The sequence below is a fragment of the Pinus tabuliformis genome, chromosome 9, assembly GCF_031772625.1.
Source record: "Pinus tabuliformis cultivar Carrire ecotype Pingquan chromosome 9, CPIR1, whole genome shotgun sequence".
Classification (NCBI taxonomy): Eukaryota; Viridiplantae; Streptophyta; class Pinopsida; order Pinales; family Pinaceae; genus Pinus; species Pinus tabuliformis.
This window is the reverse complement of record NC_142307.1, coordinates 1,327,429,880-1,327,446,175: the sequence shown is the minus strand read 5'-3', so window position 1 is coordinate 1,327,446,175 and position 16,296 is coordinate 1,327,429,880. Positions and strand designations below refer to the sequence as shown.

The window sequence follows — 16,296 nt, the reverse complement described above, 5'->3', positions numbered from 1 at the left end:
GGCTCTGAAGGACAATCTGCAAATGACCCAGAATTAGTAGAAGCTTTATGCAGACAGGGGCAGAGTTGAAAGGCGGTTCGAAGTTGGGGACTTGGTCCTTTTGAGGCTCCAACCGTACAGGCAGTCTACACTCAAGCAGAAGAGGGCCGCAAAACTCAAACCCCGTTTCTATGGGCCTTATCGTGTCTCTCGAAGGGTGGGGAAGGTAGCATATGAGTTGGAGGTACCCCCGGGAGGTTGGATGCACAACTTTTCTCACATGTCTTGCCTAAAGAAGGCACTAGGGCAGCAGGTCACTGCTGCCACAGAGCTACCCCCTATGGACGATGAGGGCCATTTGGTGCTGGAACCAAAGGCTATTTTGGATACCAGAGAGAGGCACCTACGTAACAAAGTCATTAGTGAAATTTTGATTCGATGGAGGAATATACCAAATGAGGATGCCACCTGGGAGGGGGAACAGATACTACAACATCCTTCTTTGCAGTTGCTTGAGGACAAGCAGCGTTTTGGCGGGGAGGACTGTGATATTCCTGCTTAGTGTTTCACAAAGGGAATATCGAAATTTTGCTTAATTTTAGTATTTCACATTATTTCTCTTATGAAAAGAGGGCGTAGGGAATCCATACGTGATTTTTGGCCTAAGAGGTACTCCAACTATAGTGCTCAATGAAAAATTGCGCTTTGGTGGAAAGTGGGGGCCACCACGAAGGCATTTTTGGCCCACATGGAGAGTACGCTCTCATTGGCTCGAAAAAGGTGGGAGAAAGTCGATGTTTGCCCACATGGCCAGTCTTGGAGGCAATTCGATAAAAGAAGGGAGGAGCTCTCATTTTGGTTATCATTCATCATTTCAGAATTTGTCTTTGACAAGAGCAGTGAGACAAGTCTGCATGTGCTATTCAGCACACCGGGTGTTTTCGAGTGGAAATCCCAGCCCTTGCTTCGGTGGACTTCGAGTGCCAGCCCTAGGAGGGAGTTCTTCTTCAGCCCAATTCGTACTAGCAGCAAGAGGTCGATTTATACCAGCAGAGAGAGCCACAGCAGCACAGGGAGTGCACAGTCACTACTAGAGACACACCGAGAGTTTGTGGAGTTAAGGGAGTTAGAGGAGGAAATTCAGTGGGAAGGCTTGGGGAGCCTTCTAATAGGGTTTGCAAGGATTTTGGGGTATTTCAATAGCAGAATATTCAAGAGGTCGAATTTCCCAGCAGGAAAGCTAGTCAAGCCCAAGGGGGTCGAAATTTCGGGGTCAAGCATTGGCCAAACCCTTCCTGGGTTATTCTGGTTTCTTGAGCAGAGGCCAGAATTAAATTCCCAGAATTTTCTTAGCAGTAGAGTGGGCTCTAGCAGCATTTCATTTCAGGCAACAATACCATTTTCTGGGAATTACAACACAACAGTTGGGCCGAATTGTCAGAGCTTGGAGGAGGGTGACTCGGGATCATTGTGGGCTTTTCTAGCTTGCTAAAAGAAAGCCTAGGTGTACTCATTCCAACACCTTGATTGTACACCCTTTCCATTAATAAATGAGTATACAGCATTGTTTTGCAAGCATTTTCGTGGTCTGATTGTTTATTCTGGTTTTATGTTGTGTTTGTCTATTTTTTCTTTTGTTAGTTTTTGGTAGCATTGAATGTGCTCTAGCCATGAAAATTGGTGGAGAGGCTAAGGCACATGAGTTCTAGAGAACCCAGAAATTGTTTGGTGAAATTCCACCCAGATTGTATTTTATTAAAATAATTAATATTTTTAATAGGGTTACTAAGTCTAAACTTAGGAAAATTAAAGTAGTAATGGGTATTAATCAAAATATGAGTGAGAATGATCTAGAAGGCGGATCAAGTCAAGATTTATTCTTAGCCATTGATTAGAGACTTAAACTCGGTCGTTGAATTCTCAACGAGAAAATTATGAGGAGGCTTGGGGTTCATTTAGAAACACACACGAAGAGAACGAATTGATCTGGAGTTCGATTTTTGGGGCTAGGAAGTTGAGAATTTGAACTGAGTGATCATTCTACAGCAGAGGGGCAGGTATAGTTCGGGAATAATGGACAAAGAGGCAGAGAGACACTAGTGGAGGCAGCGCAGCAGCTAGAAGGACTAACGTTCGGCCAATCTGGGCCCACGCAGAACTGACGCAGATCCAAAAGGGTCAACGTAGAAGTGAGGTTGCCCTCACACCAAAAGCCAAAAACTAGCGTGGAGCTACCGGAACAGCCAAGAGAGGTTGACGTAGAAGTTCCAGAGGTAGAAGAGACAGCGCAGAACCTGACGCAAAGCCTGTAAGGTTGACGCAAAGCCTGTAAGGTTGACGCAAGGCCTACGTAGGGCTAGCTCAGAGATAGTTAGGGTTAGCCAGTTCTGCTGCCGGGTCAGTCAGAATCTACCGAGTGAAGTGAGGTAAAACTCACTTAGTTTTCCGCCATTGTATTTTCTTTGAACTGGATTGTCGGGAGGGCATCCAGCATTGTATTCAGAATTACTTCTTAATAATAGAAACCCCTTAGAGTTGTTGCACCAGTTTTCCCACATTAGGTTTTTCCAAGGACTATTTTGTCCAAAAATAACTATTCTATGTATCTTGTTCTTTGCTCAGTTTTCTCTTTCATGTGATCAAATTTAAAGTAGTGTAGGATGAAAAAGTAATTTACTTCAGTATTTAGAAAATAACTTGATAAATGTATATTAAAATCAAGTAGGAGAAGTAAATTCAGTTTTACTGCAGTAGGGGTTCCTTGGAGTAGGAAGTTTCAAATGGTATCAGAGCAATGATTTTGAAATACGAAGAGTAGATCCAACACTGAGAAGAGAGGCCAATAGCTGCATTTGGCAGCAATTCAAATCCCCTTGAAGGGATTGCATAGTCCTTGCCGGGAAGCAGAAATTCCGAGGAAATCTCTCTCTGAGAGAGTTGACAGAGAGGTACGATTTCCAGTTCATGAGTTTGCAGAAGTAGAGGGAGTGATGCAGAGTCTCATTGCAGTGCTTGAAGGGCGTAGTTTCTGTCGGGGCAGAAATCCGTCGAAAAAGAACGAAGACACATAGAAGGGGAATTTTCTCCTCAAAGAACTTTTTTTCACCAAAAAGTTTGAATTTTCTCACTTGCTGGGCAGCTAACGAGTGCTGAGTAGTGACTAGAGGAGTCAATTCGATAGTTTGGGTGAGATGGCATCACATGGGCTCAGAGATCAAAACAGGTTGGAAGGAGCTTCCAACTATGTCATATGGAAGACCAGAATCTTAGTTGTTCTGGAGGAGTACAATCTCAAAGCCTACGTCAAGAGTGTTGTGGTTGTTCCCACTAACAATGATCAAAAGAAGAAGTACAAGGCCGAGCAGGGGAAGGCAAATAGGTTCATACTCGATGGAGTTCAAGATCATGTGGTCTCACACTTGCAAGGCAAAGATACAGCCCGAGAGATATGGGAAGTTTTCTCTTCACTGTATGAAGGCTCTTCCGAACAACGGAAGATGTATTTAGAACAAAAGTTGCAGTGAATATTGATGCAGAAGGGAGAAGAGGTTAAATCCTATCTTCAACGTCTTCAGGGCACCAAAGACCAGCTTGCTGCGGTGAGATTTACTCCTCAGTCTACTGCGAAGGTAAGGACGGCCCTGAATGGAGTCTCAGATGAATGGCAAGTCTTTGTTCAAAGAATATTGGGCAGGGAAAGACTACCTTCATGGGAGGAGATGTGGGCAGCCCTTCAACAAGAGGAATTAAGGAGGGATCTCGTTAAGGTCAACCTCAATGGCAGCAATGGGAGTGGCACGAAGACCAAGGAGGAGGGGGGGAACGTAGCTCTAGCATCAAAGGGACAACAGAAGTAGAAACGAAAGAAGGACATTTCGAAGGTGAAATGTTTCAGATGTAGCGAGATGGGCCACTTTGCATCCCAGTGTCCTTTGAAGAAAAGGGATGAGGATGAGAAACATGATCCTAAGGCTGCCCTAGCGAAAATTGACGAAGATGATTTTGCCATGAGTGCCCACGCATCTCAAGCAGGGAAATGGGGCGATATTGAGCTGTAGTCGGGAGGACTACATGTGGGCAGGATCCTTGAGGAGTCCACCTCTTAGATCAATTCCTTGCTACGAGAGCCCAAGATTCAGCAGTAGCGAGACGAACTTAGAGTCAGATGATGCAGTGGATTGTTTGGAGAGACAAATGCAGTAGTCTGAGACCAGGGGCTGATCAGTGCATAGCAATGTTGGCAGTAGTGTAGATGGCACAGCGCAGAAGTCGGCAGCAACGTAGAAGATTCAGAGGATTAGAGACTGGTAGCAATCAAATTCCAACATTCATGGTACTGTGTTGAACACAATTAGTTCAGAAATTTTGGATGCTTTTCCATTGTTGAGCAGCAGCAATTGGAAAATGATGCAGTGCAGAGCTAGCAGTGGCAGTTTTAGTAGCAGATGCAGAGGGAGTTGTAGTACAAATGCAGCAGTGGCAGTGGCAGTGTCATGGGCAGCAATACAGTAGCAGCAGCAGCACAGTGTTGGTGACAGCAACAGTGCGGTAAGGAGATGCTTCAGAAACAGAGCAACATGCAGTTGGACATTGTTGCTAGAGCACATTCCTCGCTAAGAGGGAGTGTTAGTTTTTGGCAACATCGGATGTGCTCTAGCCATGAAAATTGGTGAAGAGGCTAAGGCACATGAGTTCTAAAGCACCCATAAACCATTTGGTGAAATTCCACCCGGATTGTATTTTCTTAAAATAATTAATATTTTTAATGGGGTTCCTAAGTCTAAACTTAGGAAAATTAAAGTATTAATGGGTATTAACCAAGATATGGGTGAGAATGATCCAGAAGGCAGATCAAGTCAAGATTTAATCTTAGCCATTGATTAGAAACTTAATCTTGACCGTTAGAGTCTCAACGAGAAAAGTATAAGAAGGAGGCTTGGGGTTCATTTAGAAACACACACAGAGAAAACGAATTAATCTGGAGTTCGATTTCTAGAGCTAGGAAGCTAAGAATTCAAACTGAGTGATCATTCTGCAGCAGAGGGGAAGGGATAGTTCAGGAATACAGGACAGAGAGGCAGAGAAACACTAGTGGAGGCAGCGCAGCAGCTAGAAGCACTGACGTTGGGCCAATCTGGGCCCACGCAGGCCTGACGCAGAGCCAGAAGGGCCAGCGCAGAAGTGAGGCTGCCCTCACGTAGAAAGCCGGAAACTATCGGGGAGCTACCGGAACAGCCAGGAGAGGTTGACGCAAAAGTTCCAGAGGCAGAAGAGACAACACAAAAGTTGACACAGAGTATGTAAGGCTGACGCAAGGCCAGCGCAAAGATAGTCTGGGTTAGCCAATTCTACTGCCGGATCAGTCGAAATCTGTCGGGTGAAGTGAGGTAAAACACACTCAGTTTTCTGCCATTATATATTCTCTGTCACTGGATTGTCGAGAAGGCATCCAACATTGTATTCAGAATTACTACTTAATAATAGAAAACTGTCAAAGTTGTTACACCGGTTTTCCTGCATTGGGTTTTTACGGGGACTATTTTGTCCAAAAATAATTGTCTCCTATGTATCTTATTCTTTGCTCAGCGTTTTGTTTCATGTAATCAAATTCAAAGTAGTGTAGGTTGCAGAAGTAATTTACTTCAGTATACAAAAAATAACTTGATAAACGTATATTAAAATCAAATAGGAGAAGTAAATTTAGTTTTGTTGCAATAGGGGTTCCTTGAAGTAGGAATTTTTACAACTTTGAATATTTACTGTTAATTTTCCCTTAGGGATATTACAGCAATTGGGTAGCTCGGCCTACCAAGGTAGCTTGCTCTCCCTCTTGTGTATATCTGCATCCCATCGACGTGATCTTATAAACTCTCGTTGGAGCTTCAATGGCCACAATTAAATCCTTATCAATAGTTAAGATCGTCTTAGACTTGATCCAAGTCATTTTCTGGAAGTCTCTAGAGAATAAGTTGATTTCCTTAATTAATTCACTTTAATTAACCACTTTTCCTAAGTTAGACTTCAGAAATATTTAAATGATGGCTAGTTAATTCAATTAAGGCGTTTCACAAGCTTATCTCATGAAACCTTTACTGGGATTTGGAGAACTCGTGTTCCTTAGCCTCTTAGACACAAATCCAGACTAGAACACCTATCTGATGCTACCAAATTAATCAAAAACTAACACATTGTTCATGGATCGCGAGAAAAGAAATTAGAAGTTTCTCATGGCAAGAAGAAATTTTAGTAGATAGTAGATTTACTTGTCTTTTCTAGTTTCTAGTACTTTTTATAACTATTGACTCTTTCATATTTATTATGGTAATTTTATAAACAATATATGACAATTTAAATTTGAAGTTTGAAGTTGGAAATTATAACTCATTGATAATGAATATGATGCTTCGTCAAATTTGAAACGTTTTGTTTCATGTTTGATATTCTTTGTTATAGTTTGCTAATGGTTACAAGTACAACTTTAGGGATGACAAATGTTATGTAGGAATTTACAGGGTAAGTTCCTCAGAAAGAATACCAAAAGGACACCGCTCACAACCAGATCTCAAATCAATACACCAGTATTTTTGACGTGGTTAAAACCCTCAAAGTGCAAGGAGGGAAACAGTCCACGGCCTGTCCCAACGTGGGTACTACAAGCAATTTATTAATCAAAGAATGAAAATTTACATAAGCTTCTCTCATGCACGGATTACCCGAACAATGACCCTCCATGCGCTTTAAATAGAACTCATGGACCAATCGGGTGTCAAGCCACGGATCAAGTGTCGGTAATACCGAGGTGAGAGTGAACCGTCGGATCACTACATATCGTGACCGTCGGATTGTAAGTTACAAAATGTACAACGGTAAAGAAACACACTTTACCTAACTCTAACCTAACTCTATACTAGACCAAGTTGAACTTAACTATATCCTATGTGTCGGAATATCCTAACATCCCCCCTTAAGAACAACTTGGGATAGGATTGAAGGATTTACAAATATGACACAATAGGAGAAGGAAGGAGGCACTAGAGCCTATCCCCCCTTAGTGACAACTTCCTGAACTCCAAGCATATATCGAAGTTTAGTGAACTTCGCCTCTGTGAGAGCCTTTGTGAAGATGTCTGCAACCTGATCATCTGTTGGACAATATTGCACTTCAAGAACATGGTCATGAATGAGCTTTCTAATGAAGTGCATGTGTAGTTCAATGTGTTTGCTGCGCTGATGCTGGACTGGATCTTTGCATAGCTGAATGGCACTTTGATTATCACACCAAAGTGTGGTTGGATGCTGCTGCTCAAAGCCAAACTCTGATAGGATCTGACGAAGCCACAAGGCTTCCTTACTAGCTTCCACGGCACCACGATACTCTGCTTCTGCTGACGAAAGAGAAATGGCAGCCTGTTTCTTACAAGCCCATGTAATAGGTCCTGAACCAAGAGTGAAGACATAACCGGCAGTAGACTTCCGATCATCATGGTCACCAGCCCAATCAGAATCAGTGAAACCAACTAACAGAGGAGCTGCTTTGGCACTGTAATGAATCCCAAACTGTACTGTACCTCGAACATAACGAAGTATTCTTTTAGCTGCTTTCCAATGACTTTCACGGGGGTTTTGCATAAAACGAGCAACAAGGCCAACAGCAAAGGAAAGATCAGGACGAGTATGGGTTAAATACAAGAGTTTTCCGACAAGTTGACGGTATAAGGTAGCATCAACTTCAGGAGAAGTACAAGAGACTGAAAGTTTGACTCCAGACTGAAAGGGAGAAGGGGCTGGCTTACAGTCTTCCATGTGAAAATGACGAAGAATATCACAAGCATACTTGGACTGGGAAAGGAAAATACCCTCCTGGGATTGCAAGACTTGAAGACCGAGAAAATAGTGTAAGTGTCCTAAGTCTGTCATTTCAAATTTCCTTTTAAGGCTGGACTTCACATGGTTTATAAGGTTGGGATCACTACCAGTAAGAATAAGATCATCAACATAAAGAACAAGGATGATAAGAGAGTTGCCCACTTTCTTGGTGTAGACAGTATTGTCAGAATGACACCTAGAAAAGCCAGATTCTAAAAGAAAGCTATCCATTTTGGCATACCAAGCCCGAGGAGCTTGCTTGAGGCCATAAAGGGATTTCTTAAGTCGACAAACAAGGCTGGAGTCTGTTTGTATGAAGCCAATGGGTTGTTCCATATAGATTTCTTCCTGCAAGTCCCCATGCAAGAAGGCAGATTTAACATCCATCTGATGGACTTCCCATTTTAAAGAGGCAGCAAGGGAAAGAACAAGGCGGATAGAGTTCATTTTGGCAACAGGGGAGAAGGTTTCAGTGTAGTCAATGCCTTCAACCTGTGAAAAGCCCTTAGCAACGAAACGAGCTTTATGTTTATCAACTTTCCCATCTGGTCCATACTTGGTTCTGTAAACCCATTTACATCTAACAAGTTTGCGTCCCTTTGGTAGAGGAACAAGATCCCATGTATCATTTGTCATCAATGAATGATATTCTTCATTCATAGCTGCTTCCCAATGTGGATGGCCTGAAGCTTCTGCAAAAGTGTCAGGATCATGATTTACTAGAGCTTGAGCCAGTAAAGAAGAGGATCTTTCAAACTGAGAACGTGTACGTCGTTGATCTGTAGGATCACCGGCAAGATCACCTGCTGCATCCCGAGTAGCACGGACCCATCTTGGAAGTTGAGGATCCTGAGAAGGTGGGGGAGGATTATCATCCTCGCTTTCATCATCTGAAGAAGAAATGTTTTCAAAGGTGGAAGAGATAGGAAGAGGTGGCACATCCGCCGGACTAGGCTCGCAGGCCGATTTATTTTCATCAAATTTTACATCTCTTCTAAGGATAACATTTTTGGACTTAAATGGAATAAGTCGATAACCTTTTACATCTTCAGAATATCCAACAAAAGTACATTTCTCACTCTTAGGTTCTAAAGCTTTATGCTTTTCATCTGGAATATGGGCCCATGCTTCACTTCCAAACACACGAAAGTGACTTACATCTGGTTTAATGGAACTCCAAGCTTCTTCTGGAGTGATATTCTCTAGAACCTTAGTAGGAGTGCGATTGATTATATAATTTGCACAATTAATTGCTTCGGCCCAAAAACTAAGACTGAGTCCTTTAGATTGCAGCATACAATTAGCCATTTCCTTTAATGTGCGATTTTTCCTTTCAGCGACACCATTTTGTTGTGGAGTGTATGGAACAGTATGTTGCATTTGAATTCCATTTTCGGTGCAAAAGTTGATGAATGTGTTTTTAACATATTCTCCACCATTATCAGTTCTTAGCTTAAGAATTTGATGTCCAGATTGTTTTTCAACAAAGGCTTTGAAGGCCAAAAAAGTGTTAAATACTTCGCTCTTGAGTTTTAAGAAGTATACCCAAGTGCGTCTGGAGAAATCATCAATGAAAGTTAAGAAGTACTTGCAGCCAGAGAATGAAGCAACAGGAAGAGGACCACATAAATCACTGTGCACAAGCTGTAAAGGGGCTGAGGCGTGCCAAGAGGCACGTTTGTCAAAACTGTCCCGATGATGTTTTCCGAGTACACATCCGGAACAAACATCATCTCTGCAAGATACCATAGGAAGACCTGTCACCATATTTTCTTTACATAGATGCTGAAGGGAGCGATAGTTTAAGTGACCAAATCGCTCATGCCAAAGTTTGCTCACTTCATCATTATGAGCAACAAATACTGAGGGAAGATTTGATGACCCAAAGTTGTGAAACTTATACAACCTTTTGGAATCATCAGCAAGACCAGTAGCTAGAATCTGTTTAGGATCTTTTAGATCCTTGATTACAACATCATGAGGTGAAAATTCAACAATTTTACCTTCACCTGAATGAGTTATCTGATAGACAGATAGAAGGTTGCAGGATAAGGTTGGAACACATAATACATCATTAAACTGACCATTGTCTAGATGAACAGTTCCAGTCCCTACAACATTAAGAGATCTATCATCACCAATATATATATTTTTGGTGTTACAATCATTTAAAGAAGAAAACATGGCTTGGTTTTTGGCCATGTGACAAGAGGCTCCAGAATCAATGAGCCACTCATGAGAATGAGAAGAAGAAGAAGATACATTTAATGCATAACCAGACTGAGATGATTGATAATGACATGCAGAAAGTGCCATTCCGGAAGTTGAAGTTGAAGTAGGCTCCACATGGATGTTATGTTTCTTCATTGCGGCTTCCAAGGCTTCCATCTTCTTAAAGCATTTAGATTCTAAGTGGCCATCTCGATTACAAAAGTTACAATGTCTATCAGTCTTCTTCCATTTGTTTTTACTGGTCTTATCATTTTGCTGAAATGATCTTTCATTTTGAGGCTGAGATGGTTTAGGACCATTCTTTTGAGGATATGACTTCTTAGGATTCTTTGAATTTGGTTGCTGCTGGGCGGCTAATGCTTTCGTGGAAGAGTTTCCAAGATTAAGAAGACCAAGGTGTAAGAGTTTTTCTTGTTCTCTTATTAAGGAATCACAAAAGGAGTCAAAGGAAGGGGCCTTGTATTCTTGTCCTTGACAAATGAAAGCTTCCCTTGTAGAATGGAAAGTGGAAACAAATACAGAGTACGCTGGTCCCAACTTAGTAAGGATGGAATAAATAAGGTTACCATCTTCTTTCTTAACTTTAACACCTTCCAAGAGATATCTAAGGGTCTTGAATTTGGACAAGAAATCTTCAATGCAAGAAAAATTATTAGGATCCAAAGTAAGCAGCTCATTTTCAAGTTGATGGGCTCTAATTTCATTTTTAATCCCAAAAACTTTAGCAAGTTTTTCTAATGCTTCATGAGGAGTCTCAAGTTCTGCAATGTGGAATCTAAGATCAGGAGAAATAGACATCCCTATCAAACCACGTGCTTGATCTTGTCTATTTTCCCATTTTGCCGCCTTGTCTTCATCTTTTGGTTTCTTCTCTTGGTCTGTGGCTATTCTGTAGAGACCTTTACTTCTAAGTAAATCTTCCATGTAGGCTACCCATTGGAAGTAGTTAGTGCTGTCAAGAATGACTTGGCATGGACTTTCCATTTTTTTTTTTAAAACTGAAGCTGAAGATGCTGAAAGTAAGTGTTCCAATGGATAGATCTCGAAAAAATAGGCGGTTTTAAAAAAAACGGCTCTTAAAAAGGCTTCCGGATGAAGAAGTTATGGCTTTTTGAAAAAAAATTGTTGACGTTGCCGGCAAAGTGCGCGAATGTGCGGGAATGAAAAAATCCGCCCCCACAAAATGGAGACTTGAACCCAAGACCTCTACTCTCTTAAAATAGCTTTGAACCAATTGATCTATACAAAAAATTTGAGAGAGAGAGAGAGAGAGAGAGAGAGAGAGAGGGGGAGGGGGGGGGGGGGGGCCTTGGTTTGCGTGCTTGCCTTGAGAAAGCTCTTTTTCCCTACAAAACACAAAACACAAAACCCAACACGAATATGCAAAAAAAAACGAACCTTGCGGCTCGAAGTTAGCTTTAGCCAAAAAACTAGAAATTTAAAAAAAAAAATCTCAAGGTTAGCTTTAGCCGAAAAACTAAATATTTTTCTCAATGTTTCTGATTTTCCGAGATCACACTAAGGTGCAGAGAAAAGAGCATACGCATGAGAAAAATCCTTCCTTTCTGTTTCTGATTTGCCCAGATCGCACAGAGTCGCAGGGCAAAGAGCATACGCAGAAATGAAAGGTATAGATCCGGTTAAAAAAAGGCTAAATAAACTGAGACCGAAATAAGCAGAGAGAAAATAACAGTAAACTGCAAAAAAAAACACTGTATACCTCCCGATCTGAAAAATGACGCAGCTAGGGCTACCGGAAACCTTTTCGCGTGAAACGAAAGGGGTTCTTCACTGGAACAGATGCTCTGAACGCAACAGAGCAGTCCTCTCGGCCCAAAAGCAGTCAGAAACAGCAGATCTAGGAAACGACAGCCGCATGCAGTTCTACCGGCTTCAGATTTGGATCACCAACGGACGCGGCCCTCAAATAGCTCTGATACCATGTAGGAATTTACAGGGTAAGTTCCTCAGAAAGAATACCAAAAGGACACCGCTCACAACCAGATCTCAAATCAATACACCAGTATTTTTGACGTGGTTAAAACCCTCAAAGTGCAAGGAGGGAAACAGTCCACGGCCTGTCCCAACGTGGGTACTACAGACAATTTATTAATCAAAGAATGAAAATTTACATAAGCTTCTCTCATGCACGGATTACCCGAACAATGACCCTCCATGCGCTTTAAATAGAACTCATGGACCAATCGGGTGTCAAGCCACGGATCAAGTGTCGGTAATACCGAGGTGAGAGTGAACCGTCGGATCACTACATATCGTGACCGTCGGATTGTAAGTTACAAAATGTACAACGGTAAAGAAACACACTTTACCTAACTCTAACCTAACTCTATACTAGACCAAGTTGAACTGAACTATATCCTACGTGTCGGAATATCCTAACATGTTATATACTGAATTTTGAAACTTTGAAACTTTAAGATTGATGAGAATCAAGATATTAGATATCATTGTTGGGATTCAACTGTGTTAAGTAAGTCATTCACGTATGACCATTTATGAGAGGTAGTTGTAACTGACTAATTTCTCATGATTTTTGAATAGTGCACTTAGCACTCATTGCCATCAAGATGTTGTAACTTGAGGACCTGTGGTTGTTGAAAATTATAACTACTAGATGATTGACATTATATGGTTTAGTCCATGTTTTTATGTTTTTTATGACTAATTCATCATTCTACATGCTTTGTCAACATATATGCATCAAAATATATAAAAATATATTATATAAAAAACACTCCCAAAATTGCTCCTAACCCCGAAGCTTCTGAAAATTGTCGCTCCCACTTCCAAGAAGCCTTGCTTCTGCCCCATCTTAAAACTAAGAACTAAGCAACCTAAGTAAATCAGCAAAAATACTGTACAACAAAATAATAAATCCCAATGGCAATAAAAAATGTTGTTAGCAGTACATCAATATTTGCATCTGGTGGATATATGTTTGCTAATTCTCATTCTTGGCCAATGGCAGCCACATTAACTGAAAATCTTTTCTGTTAAGCTTTCTAGTTTGAAGCTTAGATTTTTGTTGGACTTTGCTGACTTCTCGTTGACAATTAGAGATGAATAGGCATTGACTGATTAGAAACTTTAATGCCCAGGCATTCCAAATCAGCTACATGCTTTCATCATTTTGCTTCATTCCAAGAACACAGAGATATCAGGTACAACTCCTGCTAATGTGACTCTAATTCCTGAATTTGGTTGAGTCAAGCATATCCCATGCTCTTAAAACCACTTAACATGAATTAATGATTTTATTAACCATGAAATGAAATTAAACAAGCTCTCCTAATACTAATTTGCATAAAGAGAGCACATCATCTAACTCATGCTACATTTGACCAAATAAACACTACTATTACATCTAGATACGTCATTCATGTCAAGGAGAGATCCTATTTTCAAGAAACGGGCATTCTTAAAAATAGAATCAAGCCAACTTTAAGTTTACACCACGTTGACAATATTTTGCTAAGTATTGTAAAAAAATATGTCATAAGGCACAAGATTCATTTGAAGGAAGGCAGCCAAATCACTCGCCTTATAGTCTAATTCTTTTATAGTAATAGAAGTCATCTTCTAGTTTAAAAAAAAAGGACACAAACATTCTTTCAACATATCATCAGTCTGCAGACAATAATTCAATGTTGACAACTGTAATTTTCAAGTGTACAGAACACTAGAACTGGTACAATGTAAGCAATATGCTTACTTGAGTAGAAGAAATCATGTGAACTTCATTACCACCATCAGCTGTCCATATCAATGTGCTGTTTGGCTCCAAGTAAAAGTGCTCTTGACCTCCAATTTGCACTTCACCCTCAATTATTTTGTAACATAATCCAGAACTGAAACACTTGTCAACATCACCCTCCTCAAGTACCCTTTCAGAATTAGGGTGAAAACTGCCAGCTCGAAGAGCATCCCTTATACATAGGACTGCTGGCAATTCCTCATACTCAACCTGAATCATTTTAGATGCTATTTTGGCATTTTCATATGTATCAGCAACCACAATACCAATCACCTGCACATAGACATAGATAAAACAAATCACAGAAAATCACTGAAATTGAAGATAATAATTATAACTGTTCCATGAAAAGTAGAATCGTCAGATTTATGCATCACAATACATGCATATATTCTTGTCCATTACTACAAAACAGTGGCACTGAACAACATTCCCCTAAGAAAATTAACAAAGCCCATCATCACAAATTCAATAAATTTCTAATTGGTCAACAGCTTGCCATATATAACATTAAAGATTTGATTGAACAAGTGTTTGTAATGAATGAAACAGAGGATTGGAGAGAATATGATGGAAAGATCTAGCTCTGTAAAAAACATCAGTGTAGACAGGATGAGCTAAGGAGAAGTCAGGAGAAAGGGGAAACCCTGGAGAGGAAACTGTTGTGTTGAAATTTGGGGCAGATATGGGATGAATTTTCCATGAGAAACCCATCTACCCAAAAGAAGCCCATCTTGCCCCAAAAGAAGAATTGAAATTGGACAAAGAAATATTATTACCAAAGTTGTTGACACTCCTCTCATTATTATTTAATGGCACAAAATTGGGCAAGCAATCATTAACGAAAATATATTAAATATCATTATGAGCAAATTTGAATTTATGTTTCCCTCCTAATTCGTGTCGGCCTAAAAATGTTCAAGTCGGCCTGCCCCACAGGTCATTACCCTTCGCATATGGAAAGTTGAAACAACTATAAATTGGCACCTCACCTCCATCATTTGGGATGAAAATTGGGCTTCTTCTGTGGTGAATTTTCGGCCTCCTATGGCATCTCCCTGCGGCTTAATGGAGGGTTCTTATGCGGTTAACTATGGCATCTTAAACGGCCTCTTCTGTGGCCTAATGTTGTCATCTCTCTGCAGCCAAACAATGGCACTTCTGCTGCCCTCTCCTATGTTCTTCTGTGGCCTGTTCTCTTTATCTTGCGGACTAATATTCTGACTTATCTCTGTTTCTATGGCAATTTGTGCGGCCTACTTCTGCAGCATTTTTAGTTGTGAAGGGCCGAGCTTGGAGACTCTTATGAGCATTACTGAGCATAATTTGGAGGCTGTTTCTCTGTGTTCCAAGAGGACCGAGTCCCTAAGGATAGCAGTTACGAGTGTTGAAGAATCTAGGGCAATTAGCATTAGGTAGATTCTTCTATATAACAATTTGTGAAATGCTTTTACTATTTATCTTATCTTGATCTTCTTCTTATTACGTGTGTGTGTTTATTTCATCAAACTGCTACCAAAACAAAGAGACAAGAACACAAGAAGTGGCATTTTTCCAAGGCCAAAACATCTCCCTCTTGGAGAGGAAAACCCGCACATATACCAAGACCATGACCCTTGACCTATCAAGCCACTCCAAGACCAAGACACCAATCCTCTTCTTACTACTCAGACCATCATCATCATTACTGCTTTACCAAGATCATTATTGCTGCACCTACACTGCTCATTGACATCATCATTGTGCCTTTACGGAGATCATCTCTGCACCTTCATCATGATCACCATCATAACAACGAGGTCCATATGTGTGTATTCATGAGAGCTGCACCGAGAACTTTTACATGATCAAGACTTTGTAACTATGTCTTCAACATATCCATGACAGGGATTGAGTTCATTACTGCGTCCAGATTACATGTCAAGTTAATGCATGACACTGTGAGATCATACTCAAAACATGTCACTATGAGATAGAGAGTGCTACTATAGGATCATCGAAGTCATCTTCATCTCAATTAAGCCGAGACTGTAACAATACTGAGATAGTATTCTGAGAGTGTAAGTATGTCGAGACAGTGACTGCAACTAGGGTGCCGAGGTAGTGGTATTCACCCGAAATATACCCAACCTGCATTATCAATAGACTTCGACATTATCTTCCTGTGGCATACGAAACCCTTCATGTAGTTGCCATCCGAAACTTCAGAGGAATGTGAGTTTTGTTTTTGTCCTTTTGCGTAGACCCTAGCTGCATATATATAGTGGTCAGCCTATGCATTTGAGCTGACATGACAGTGTGAACGGTTGTGTCTTTTATTGAGCCGACATGACTGTGCTAGTTAATTCATTTGCAGGCTGACATGATTGTTCTTCTTAATTCATTTTGCTTGCTGCCTTCTTCAAGGGGATGGTGCTTGTCTTGGAGGGCTTTGATCTAGACAC

The 16,296-nt window shown here is 40.8% G+C and overlaps 1 protein-coding gene across 1 annotated transcript in view; it reads right to left on the bottom strand.

The window, feature by feature from the left end:
• The window catches only part of LOC149153420 (xanthine dehydrogenase 1-like), a 362,995-nt gene that overhangs the window by 198,111 nt on the left and 148,588 nt on the right, over positions 1-16,296 (bottom strand). The window contains exon 6 of the mRNA XM_089437948.1: positions 13,811-14,125. Within this exon, the coding sequence (XP_089294074.1) occupies positions 13,811-14,125 (315 nt within the window). The remainder of the gene's footprint in view (positions 1-13,810; positions 14,126-16,296) is intronic.